The following is an 11,500-nucleotide window of genomic DNA, read 5'->3' as shown; positions in this document are numbered from 1 at the left end:
CCAACATTGTATGATCATTCTGCACAAATTATGCCTCTACTATCTAGACAGTGTCTGTAAAGCCATGTGTAAACTGACTAATAAGTGAAGGCAATCAACACAATATAATGTTTCTAAGACATTTTACATTGTGGGTTCAAATACCACCAAACGGACATGTAATCGTTTGATATTATAACTAAAAAAAAAAAAAAGTTTATTTCTTTTCCTTTCTGTTTTAATTTTCCTACCCATTATATATCTTCCTCGTTTCCTATTTCCCATGTTGGTATAATACAGAAATGTTGGCCTAATTCAGTGGTAATAAACCCACCTTACACACACCTAATTACCATTCCTCTAGCGCCACCCTCAGGCCTAATGTGGAAAAAATGTGGACCGTTAATTTATTTATTTTGAAAATCTTTATTTCAAGTCGTGAACAAAGACAATAACATGGCCTACAAATATGAAGCTTTAAGACAATCAAACATAAAGTAGTGCAAAAGAGAGAAACACAGAAAAAAACTAAACAAACCTAACAAAAGATTTATGATTAAAAAAATACATGTGTATGACAATAAAGTCAGTTAAAGACAATAAAAATATTGCATACATTCATTTTTTTTTTTTTTTTTTAATCCAAATCGTTGACATGCACAATTCAATTTCCTTCATGAGTGCAAAGAATTGAGTTTTTCTGTTTAGAAATGTTTATGCGGACAGTCTCCTGGTTGCGTATTACACGCATCGCAGTGCAAATAGCTGCGTGTTGCGCAACTTGGCCAGGCGGACAGAGAGGACCAGCGGCGGCCGCGGAGGAGGGAAACTTATGGGAGATTCTTCACTGTTCATCATGTTGTTTTATTAAAATAAACCTACAGCAACCTAACATAATCTGTTCTTACTGAATTGGTCTCACAACAGAGATGGGTGAGCCCGGGTGTGTAGAAACGCATTTTCAGGCTCCAGAAGCTGATAAACACTAACAAACAGCGTACGTGCCCGCCGCAGCTGCGTAGATTATCCACGCGGCGTAAACACAAACAAACTCTCTAAAGTTGCCCAAAATCCCGGCATGACACTAATGAGGCAGAAAAATAGTCTACCGAATTAGTTATCACGGCTCGTTCGTTAATAGGGCTGTTATTTTGAAAGTTGAGACCGGAAGTATTTTCTTTTTTCCTGTTAGTTTTCCAACTAATTTTCCGCCTTGAAATTCCTTAAGTTTGGAGCTTTTTCCTCGGCTGTTTGCAGCAGGAAGGAGTGGCTTTTCTTTGGGATAGCAGCGGTCTGAACGGTGAAATCTCAAACTTGGCTAAGTGTCGAGAGCGAAACCGTTGAGAATTTAAAACGGAACAGTTATAATTTTCAAATCTTCGCGGATACACAAAGTTTGGGAAAGAAGAGGGACTGAAACTTGTATGGGAAAGAAGGAAACAAGGAGAGCGACAAGGAGGAGCTGCTGAGGGAGAGCTATGTGGCAAATGTGGCCTGTGTGTCTGTGACGAGGCACGGCTCGACTCGACTCGGCTCGGCCGCTTCTGCTCCGGGGAAACTGGTGAGTGCGTCCCGGAGGTTTGGGCCAGAAACCCGCGTACTGTGCCCGGTGTCCCGGTGTGGACACGTCGCTCTGCTTTATCCGAGACCAGATCACCTCCAGGCGGTCCTGCCGTGGACTGAGGGCTACAAAGTGCTACTGGAGTGTCACTAGTGTTACTTTGCTGTTAGTACAAAGCAGAGAGTAAGTAAAAAGTAGGCCACTTTTTAAAAAAATGTACTTAAGAGTACAAGTTATTGAGTTATGTTTTGGTTAAAAAAAATCTTTCCAGTGCAGTTTTCATCGGATGAGAGTGCCACATTAAATTATAAGTTTCTTTTCCGTCTGAAATGTGGAAACTACAAAAAGGAGCCCTCCCTCCCAAAAAAAGGTGTATCAAGAAAGTTGTGCGTTTAAGAAGGTTCAGACAAAAAGAAAAGCTCTCTAAAAGTCCAGATGATTGGAAATTGGTGATGCTTGCTAGTCTATCTTGGTTACACAGAGCCTACACATTGGTACTCTACAGTGGATGTGGTTTAAAATTTAGCCAAGTACAGCACTTCAGCTAAAATCTACTTAAATAAAAGTAGAATTACCATTTCAGAAAAATACTGTGAAAAGTGTAAGTGCACAAAAAGCCACACAATCACAGCAACGTGGGTGACTGGGTCTGATTAGTTACTTCCACGCCTGCTGGGAGGTCTAAACCTAATGAAACAAGTGTATGCAAATCAGTGATATTTAGTATGAGCAGATCTTTAGCTTACAGAGTGCCATGCTTATACTAAATGTTGTTATTTTCAAACAAATCTAGACCAGGGAACAAGGAAATAGCCTGTGAATGTGCATTTATTGTAGTGCACTGTACTGGCCTGAAGAGAACTGAAAGAAACCAGTAACCAGGAACTCTTTACAGTATATAGAGATTTTTTTTGCTTTTGGTGATTGTTTTTCTCAGTTACACATTACTGATACTCTACTAATCAAAGCTCTCTCTGTGTAGGCTTTTTTCTTGACTGAGCTGCACTCCCACCAGTTATGAGTAAAGACACTCCCTGTCTAGTGTTATCCCTGATGTAATCATTGGAAATAGAAATGTGACTGGTACTCTGAAGTGAATTTCATCACCATGTTTTGAAGTAAACTGTCAGGTACTCCTTGCTGGAGATAGCATGACAAGCCAAGGACAGTTTACATCCTTATACCTTCATAAATCTTGTAGTTGATTAGCCTGCACTGTAGTTTTACCCTGCTGCTGTCACCTCCACCCATCCAGGATGAGTGACCAGCACTAGAAATGGAGGGAGAAAAGGAGAGAGAAAGGGAACAGGGCGAGGAAAAAGAGAGTAACGAGGCCGAGGAGGAGGAGGAGGAGGAGGAGGAGGAGGAGAAGAGGAGTGATGAGGACGAGGAGGAGGAGGAGGATGGAGAGGAAGATTCTGAGGGTGCGGCGCTAGTGTGGCAGGAAGGCTGCAATGAGGATGACCTGGGCCTTCCCATCATGCACTGGGAGGCGCTGAGCCTGCGCATCGCTGAGCTGGAGAAACAGGAAGAGGAGAGGAGAGAGAAGAAGTCAAAGGTCAGGGGTCACGGGTGGGGAGTATGGAGTACCCTGCATTTTTTCTTAGTGGAGTATTTGTCATATTCCATCACATAAACGTAGATGAGATGCTAACACAGAAGCTTTCATGTACCTTATTCTGCCCATTTCTAATTTCACACATCTCATCAGATAGGTTGAATCATCAAACTGATTATAATATAAGCAGATTAAAGATTTGATTTGACATTCAGTGAAACAATGTCCAAAATTAGAAGAACTAATCATATTAATTCTTTGAAACTTGAGCAAACTCACTTGATTTCTTTTCAAACCTAGTAAAAAAAAAAAGATGATTTAAGATGGATGTTTTTGTTTGCTGTCCTTGCTGAGTCACTGATTTTCATCAACAGCTTCAAAAGCTCATAGATATGGTGATTTTGTGCGACACAGCATCGTTGCTGTCTCTTTGATATGTGCTTGGTATGGTGTCCTATCAGAGCGGAGTTTCTCTGGAGCGAGGCAGAGCTCCGGTCAGCTGGATGGAGGAACGAGGGAGGAGAGTAGAGAGCTGGGAGGATGGAGACGACGACTGCAACAGCCATGTGATGACACTCACCTCCCGGTACAAAACCACCACTCTCCTCACACCTGCAAGAACACTGTTGTCATTTGGGTTTGGAAAGCTGTGATACTCTATAGGGGTGGGAAAAAATCAATTCACTTAAGTATTGTGATTCTTTTTTTACAATTTTTAAATCGATTTTTATTTTATTACTGAATCGATTTAAAGTAAAGATGTTTGTATCATATAAAACTACATGAACCTAAAGAATCTGTTGGTACTAAGCATGTCATGCTAGGTTGGCAAGGTGGTTAAATATCGCTCCAAAGTTCAGCTAAATTCTGGTGAGGGAAAAACTGGCAAGGGCATTTCCAGCGGGGTCCCTTGACCTCTGACCTCCAGATGTGTGAATGAAAATGGGTTCTCTGGGCAGCCACGGCTCTCCTCTTTGCAGACATGCCAACCTCATGCTAACCCCATGCAGTTTGGGCTACAAACCCTGCAGTCCACATGTGTTCTTGTGGCCTGTTGTAAAATGGTGTATTTATGCAGACTGAGGCCTAAACAGTCTTGGAGTTGCATCAATTGGGTTTGACTGGAAAGCTGAGACTCTTGTGGATTCAATGAGCCACATTTGATTCATGTGTGATGATGTTAGACTCCATAGCAGCCACTTCATTGCAGCAAGACCATTTTTTGAAACTTGATGTCAGTGTAAAAACCCATTGTGACCTCTAGGATAATCAGCTCTATGGAACTTTATATCCACTAACAAGGATAATTAAAAAAAAATGAAATAAGTCTTAATATCGAATCACAATACTTGTAGAATCGCAATACTAAAGAACATATCAAATCAGCACTCAAGTATCAGGACAGTATCAAATTGGGAGATATGCATGCCATCCCAGCCCTAATACTCTCCTTAGGCTTAAGTGAGTCCAAATTTGATTTTATGGTTTTTATCATTGTAATGGAGAACAAGGGGTTAGGAGCTGTGTCATTAACAGGCAGAATAGATTGGGCACGGATGCGGCACAGCATGTTTGTTGCAGGAGAACGTTGCCATTATAATCAGATGAAGGTGGTCTTCTGACCACATGAAGCCACACGCAGCTTCATGCATCCTGCTGCTGATGTCTGCTTTCACATGGTCTGGTGTGATTAAATGAGCATAATCTGTTCAAAAACAATTTCAAATGAATACTTAATTGTATCACAGGCAATGTGGGTTTCTTTTTCCACTCACATCCGTATAAGCCAATTTTATGTCTGCAGTGGCAACCCAGCATTGTTAAATGATGTAGTGAAACAATAATTCATCGCTCTGTTTTTCTATATCCCATGCTGTTTTTAATTCCAAGCTGTGCATACACAACTGCATTATCACAGGGCAAAATAGTTTGAAATCCCCACTGAAATCCCCCATCTTTGTAAACACGGCTTGCACTCCAGCACACAACACAAATGTTGTTGGTGTAGCAGGTAAAAAATCCTGCACCTTGCTTACAATGGATCCTGTCAGTCCAACATCTCAGTTTGTAGGAACTGTAAACGCAGTTTGATGATGCCACCAAGCCTGTTGAGTCAACACACTACCTAAAGAGGACACAAGTCCCTGCAACGTCTTGTTCACAGCTTTTGGTTAGTGCGCAAAAAGGCAGCGTGAATTCATAACCAGCTAGAGGACAACTGCAACAACATATCTTCTCCTGGCTTGGTCCAGACCAAAAAAAAAAAAAAAACGTTATGTCCGAACTGGACCAGAGTGTGTGCAAACCCAGAACAGGACTGTGTGTTTGTAAATCCACACTAAGACTGAATCTGCATATGAATCCACACTAAACGTGAGTCTCTGCCTTCAGGCTTCAGACGCAGATGAATCTTCAGCTGTGCTTCATCAATAACAGTGAAAGTGAAGAAGAGGAGGAGAAGGATGAGGAAAGCCACAAGAAGGTAAGCACAACCATATGGCTAACTACTCTTTAACCATCCCAGAAAATTAACTGAAATTATATTGATCTTTGTAGCGTGCTTGTGTGTTCATGCATGAGACAGCACTACTAATTGTCTGCTCTCTTCACTTTTATGAACAGCCATCTAAACAGCCTTTCTACATTTTGGTCACCTCCCGAACAGAAAAAAAATGCTCATTAGGGATCGAACAATTATCAATCCTGGCTGATTATCAGGGCTGATATTCAAAAATTTTCAATAATTGTTATTGTAATTTTGATTTATAAGCAAGTGAGTGGGGCAGCGTTTCCAATTATATAGTTACGTTTCACTTTTTGCTTTCTTTAATTTAGTTTTACAGAAAGATGTGTTGGCATTTCTGACACTGTAAATTGTGACACTGCAGTTTTCAAATATACTGCTATGCAGATGATACTGCAATAAGATTGTCACTAAATATCAGTTATATGTGTCCTGGATCATTAATAAAGCAATCAGTATTGGCCGTGAAAAATCAGTATCAATCAGTCCCTAGTACTCATGGGCCTCTGTCCGGCATCACCTTTCATCTCATCCTGGCTTCCGGGAGCAGAGTTTTATAGGAGCTTTTCAATTTGAACTGCAGTAACACTGTTTTTAACTAATGTTTGTTGGCTTGGCTCGGCCTCCAACACCCTCTGAGTGGCTAATTAGCTAGCCTACTACCAAATACCTAGCAGTAGCTCAAGATGGTAAGCTGGGATATGGCTGTGGTAAATGCTGCTGCTGAACAAGCCATGAATTCTGTCATCCATAACTGAATACATCTCCACACATCCATACTTACAAGCACTCACATTGACACAAAACGATAAAGCAGATGAAATTATAGATTATCTCTTTGTGTGTCCAGTTAGCTCTCCATTTAAAACCTCAAGCTTATAAACAAATATTGTAGGATAGATAAAGATGTGCAAAAATGTACCTGGTATTCCGAAAACCAAGTCTGCAGAGGGGCATACACATCAATTGTCAAGGAAGGTAGAGGGTGTGTTTTTAAATAGCTGTACTCATCAGCTATTTATGCCAGCACATGTGAGAAAACACGCAGTCATCCTTCACTTGTAATAACATGTGTGATCTCTCCATGTTTGTCTGCTCATCTATCCGTCTCTGGTGAAGAGAGGGATGGTTCAGGTTCCCAAACATCCTCAGGCTCCCGCCAAGGTGGAGAAGACAAAAGCGTCCCGAGGCTTCAGGAACGCTCTGAGGAGCCTCCGAGACAAACTGAGAACTGACCACAAGCCAGCGGTAAGAGAGACAGAATTATTGACCATGAATTATTGACATCCTGCAGTCTGAATAATTTAGGGATGAGTTTGCAACATCAGACACAAAAGAATAAATTGAGCTTAAAGTTATTAGCTAGAGATGGAGGGTAAGGCACTATCGAGCAGCCTGAATTTGACAAAATGATTGGGAATAATAAGAGAGACTTCAAATGTTAGTGGAGTAATCAGCAATATTTATCAGTAATCAGATCAAATATTAGATTGAAGAGGCCTTAGATTTAAGAGATATTTAAGAGATGAGATTTCAGAGATTTAAAAGTGTTAACTTTAATTCTGTGGGTCATATAATTGAAAGTATTGCATAAATAACAGTGCACAATTGAAAGCAATGGCACTATGACTGCTTGACCTCGACACCACCTGAACATAGAGCCGATGAGCCCCTGAAGCTACAGACAGTTGTGTGATGTTCTCCTACACCACACACACACACACACACACACAAACACAAATGACAATTTTCCTTTCGTCTCTCCTCCTCTTTTTGTCTTCTCCCAGGTTCCAGTGTGTTGTGATCCTCAGAAGAAGAGGAGACATTTGGAGCTCAGTGATTTACAAGCCTTCAGTATCAAAGAGTTAAATGCTCTTTGTACCTCCCTTAGCCAAGCCATACAAGGTATACACACACACACACATACACACACCACACTCACAATAAGAGCCTGTTTCAACTACCAAGGGTAACCTGGAAATTTGTGGCCCGCCCACTAACCTCTCAGGGTTCCCACATGTCCTGGAAAGTCCGGAAATCGCAGACATTTGTGGGCTAGTTTTCCTGTCATGGAAAACACTTGGAAAATTCAAAAACTTCAAAATAAAATTTCCTGAAAATAGTCATGAAATCCTACAAAATAATAAAGTTCTTCTGAGATCATATTTTCAACTGTTTTCTGGAGCTGACGTTGCACAATTGTAGCCGCTGACATTCTGCAGTGCCACGTGTTTGGAAGGCAAAACGGCATTTATGCTAAATCAGCACATTTGTGCATTGTTAACCTGTAAGCATGTTCCTCTTTTCTTACATGTAAACTACATGTTGTACATGTTAAAAAACAAAAAAACACATTGGCAGAGACATGAGTTTCACATAGTTTTGAGCTGTTTGGCCAATTTATCCAATTTAAATCAGTTTTAGGTGATCTGTGAGCAGCATCAAACAGGTGTACAAGTCGCTGAATATGTCCTTGAAAATGCTGGAAAATGATTTCCTAATCAGATGCTAATCAGATGTGTGATGGTCAGGTGACTGTTGGCTAGTAGTGACCTAGCACATGCCATTACCTCATGACCCTCTAAGTGTTTTTCCTGTGTCCACCTCAGACCTGAGTTCAGAGCTCGTGGGCCGCCTCCAGGCACGGGACCAGCTGAGGATAGAGCAGGACGCCATGCTGCTGGAGGTCCAGGACCTAACATCACTCTGACGCCGGAGATCACTCCGAGCCAGAGCTCGCCTGCACCACGCAACATTGTGATTGGTTGTCACTAGGGTTACAACTAATGTTTGATCAAAATCTGAAAAAGGGAAAAATTTTATGAAAAATTAGATCTGTTCAAATAATTTTTAGATTTTGATTTGGCTCCGCCCACCTGAATGGACAGTCGCCAACCCTTTAATGGATTTTTCGACCAAGTGGTACATCCCATTTTCACTTTCAGCTGCTTATTAAAAAATACATGCAACCAAACTGACATCTGTACCACTCGGCTGAAATGCGTTATATCCAAAACAAACAAACAAACAAACAAACAAAATCCACCAGAGGGCGCTGTGGTGCAACCTCTTTAAATTAGCTTGCTGGTGCCTAGCAAACAACTTCAGACGTAGTGCACTGTTTGGAAAATCACTGATGGTAAGAGCATATTTTTGGAGGACACAGTGTCAGAGATGTTACTGAACAGCAAAGTATAACAACATTTAAGACTAAAAAATCCTGATCCGCGTAATTGTGTAATTAGTATCTTCTGATACACAGTCCTGCTCCTGTCTTCTTACCTCTACTGTAGCCGCAATCGTAGCTCATTCTTTTAATGGTCTTTATTGAACAACATAATAGATATAATATTGATGTATGTTATTTAAAAACTCAACAAAATAATGCAGCAATAATATAACATTATAACATTAACAATAACACTAACCCTAACCCTTTTAGACAGTTTGTCGGTGACATTATAAAATTTTAGTTAATTTCATTACTGTACATTTTTATCATTATATGGCAATAATTATTGTTTTATTGCTCAGCCCAGTTTATTGTCTACCTTTAGTATAAACTCACATTTCAGCCGTTTGGTAGAGATTTCTAATTTGAAAATTGTTTGGTCAGTCAAAACAAACAAACAAACAAACAAAAAACAATCATTGTAGTTGGTAAAACCCAGGGGTGTTAAAAAGAGACTGTTGGTTTTTCTGTCTTGGTGAGACCATTAAAGGGTTAACATAGTGGCTGAGGAAGATGTCTGGAGAAACCAGAGCTAAGAAGGACAGTGTCGCCTGCACAGGCCCATGGACCTGCTGCTCTGTTGCTCTGTTGTCACTAAACAACATGTTTGTCTGTCTGATGTCATACATTTTGAAAAGCGGAGTTGCTCTGCTGTATGCAGCAGTCCCGTTTAGTCGACAGATTACACTCCATGGAGCTGTCACACATTGTTCACAAGTGTCATTTTTATTTTTTTAAACAAATCTTATTACACTGAAATGTTGAAAAAAGTGTACTCTTGATTGTAAATTATTCAAATATTCCATGTAATATTTGATAGATTTATTCCAAAATGCGAGTAAGTTTTTGCAGCCCTAGTTGTGACAATCAGCATGAGGTCACAGTGTCACTGGGGAGAACAGTGACATCACTCCTGAGCACCCGAGTGGAAAATCAGATGTTGCTGGTTTGACCAACAAATGACTGTGAAGAGACTGTCCCTCCTCGACAAGACTTTTGTACTTCCACTTGCACAGTATTTTGTGTTGATGTCTTTTTTAAAAAATTTTCTCGTTTGTCTCAATATGAGGGAAATCGTCCGTCTCATTAATACATGATGTAGTGATTAGCACCTTTCCTTAGGGGATAAACTGGCATGAAAAATGGTCTCCTGTTCACAAGCTGCTAATTCTGCCAAGTGTACAATCTGTTGTCATCGCCTACTCAAGTGTAACAATGATCTTTTCAAAAATTATTAATTGTTTTCTTCATGCATGCCTTCATAGAAGCTTTTTGGGTGAAGCTTGAAAAGAACTGAACTCTGCTGTTCTGCAGGCAAAAGGGAGCTGTTTCTTCTTCACCAAAGTGCTTTTTACACATATAAGGGATGATTTTCTTTGTTGATTTGATTTTGTTTGTGTTTTTTAATATCTTTGTTATTGATTTAATCACCAGAGCTTGCCACACTGTCTTGGCAAAGAGTTTGGGATATTTTTTCATTCACCAAAAACCTCGGCCAAACACAGAAATGTAACTGTAAGATACACATCTTTATTCCATCATCCACCTAAACAGTACCCACATTCTGGACCAACTGGGAGTTCCTTATTTTTAATACGGAGGATTCAGTATTTTGTGTGTATCCAGTGTTTGGGGGCTTGAAAACATGATGGTACTTTTTCTCATGTGGGGACCACACAACACAGATCAGGCAGTTTAAAAAAAACAAAACAAAAAACCACTAGTCCAATTACAAATCATGTTCAGAAAAAAAAAAAAGTGTGACTATTTCTTACCATGTCAAGCTGACCAGTCTGATATCATGTTCAGAATCTGTGTTGCAATAAACTTCTACCAGTCTGCATCTCAGTCATGTCTTATGTAGCGTTTAGCCACTGCTGGTGGTGTGTGTGTGTGTGTGTGTGTGTGTGTGTGTGTGTGTGTGTGTGTGTGTGTGTGTGTGTGTGTGTGTGTGTGTGTGTGTGTGTGTGTGTGTGTGTGTGTGTGTGTGTGTGTGGAAGAGGATGCAGATTTTTTGACAAAAGGTATTTCTAAAACAAGATTTGAGATTTAAAAAAGAAAGGTGTTTATTTTAATTTATTTTTTGGCATTTCTGCTCTATTTGGTAGAGACAGTAGAGAGGGACAGGAAGGAGAGAGGAGATGACACGCAGCAAACAGCCTGGGTTTGGATTTGAACCCAGGCTGCTGTGGAGGGATCAGGCTGGATCAGTGGTCCGGGCTCTACCTACTGGGACACTTTTTTTTTTAAAGTTGGTGAAATGAAAAATGCCTTTTTCAGCTGTCATATCACATCCCTGTCATACTGTGCATCTATTGAAACGGTATATGAAAAAGGAAGATATCAAAAAATCTATTTCTTTGTATTCTTAAATCAAAATACAATCTTCTTTCTTCCCATAAAACAAAGTTTCATGACATCCACAGGCCAGTACAAAGATTCATTAGTTAGCCGGCTAGCCTCAGTATGGCACATCAGTGTGTCGTTGGTTGCTCGCCACCTCAAACCTCATTTCATTTCCAGGCTACCATCCAGCCCTGAATCACTGTAACTCGCCATGTTTATTGTGACACACCAGCTTTCCAGTGTTCAGATCAAACTCCTCCCAACGTTATGTCTGGCCTGTCTTTCCTGTTGCACGCAGAA

The 11,500-nt window shown here is 40.4% G+C and overlaps 1 protein-coding gene across 1 annotated transcript; it reads left to right on the top strand.

Annotated features, from left to right (window-relative positions):
* The first annotated feature begins 1,170 nt into the window (after nt 1-1,170).
* Nucleotides 1,171-10,637, top strand: LOC115377075 (cilia- and flagella-associated protein 251). The gene is made up of 7 exons (XM_030076946.1): nt 1,171-1,540; nt 2,796-3,098; nt 3,560-3,684; nt 5,490-5,580; nt 6,742-6,870; nt 7,410-7,527; nt 8,232-10,637. The coding sequence occupies exons 2-7, from the start codon at nt 2,817-2,819 to the stop codon at nt 8,330-8,332; spliced, it is 846 nt and encodes a 281-aa protein (XP_029932806.1). The 5' UTR covers nt 1,171-1,540; nt 2,796-2,816; the 3' UTR covers nt 8,333-10,637.
* The last annotated feature ends 863 nt before the right edge of the window (nt 10,638-11,500 follow it).

This window comes from Myripristis murdjan, chromosome 18 (assembly GCF_902150065.1).
Source record: "Myripristis murdjan chromosome 18, fMyrMur1.1, whole genome shotgun sequence".
NCBI lineage: Eukaryota > Metazoa > Chordata > Actinopteri > Holocentriformes > Holocentridae > Myripristis > Myripristis murdjan.
The sequence above is the reverse complement of the archived record's forward strand: the minus strand, read 5'-3'. Positions and strand labels throughout refer to the sequence as shown.

What these genes read in the sequence shown, in the direction of transcription:
- LOC115377075 (XM_030076946.1), top strand. Translation starts at nt 2,817, where the DNA reads ATGGAGGGAGAAAAGGAGAGAGAAAGGGAACAGGGCGAGGAAAAAGAG. An exon ending in ATGAGGAAAGCCACAAGAAG is followed by an intron (nt 5,581 to 6,741) that starts GTAAGCACAACC and finishes TCTCTGGTGAAG; the next exon opens with AGAGGGATGGTTCAGGTTCC. An exon ending in GAACTGACCACAAGCCAGCG is followed by an intron (nt 6,871 to 7,409) that starts GTAAGAGAGACA and finishes GTCTTCTCCCAG; the next exon opens with GTTCCAGTGTGTTGTGATCC.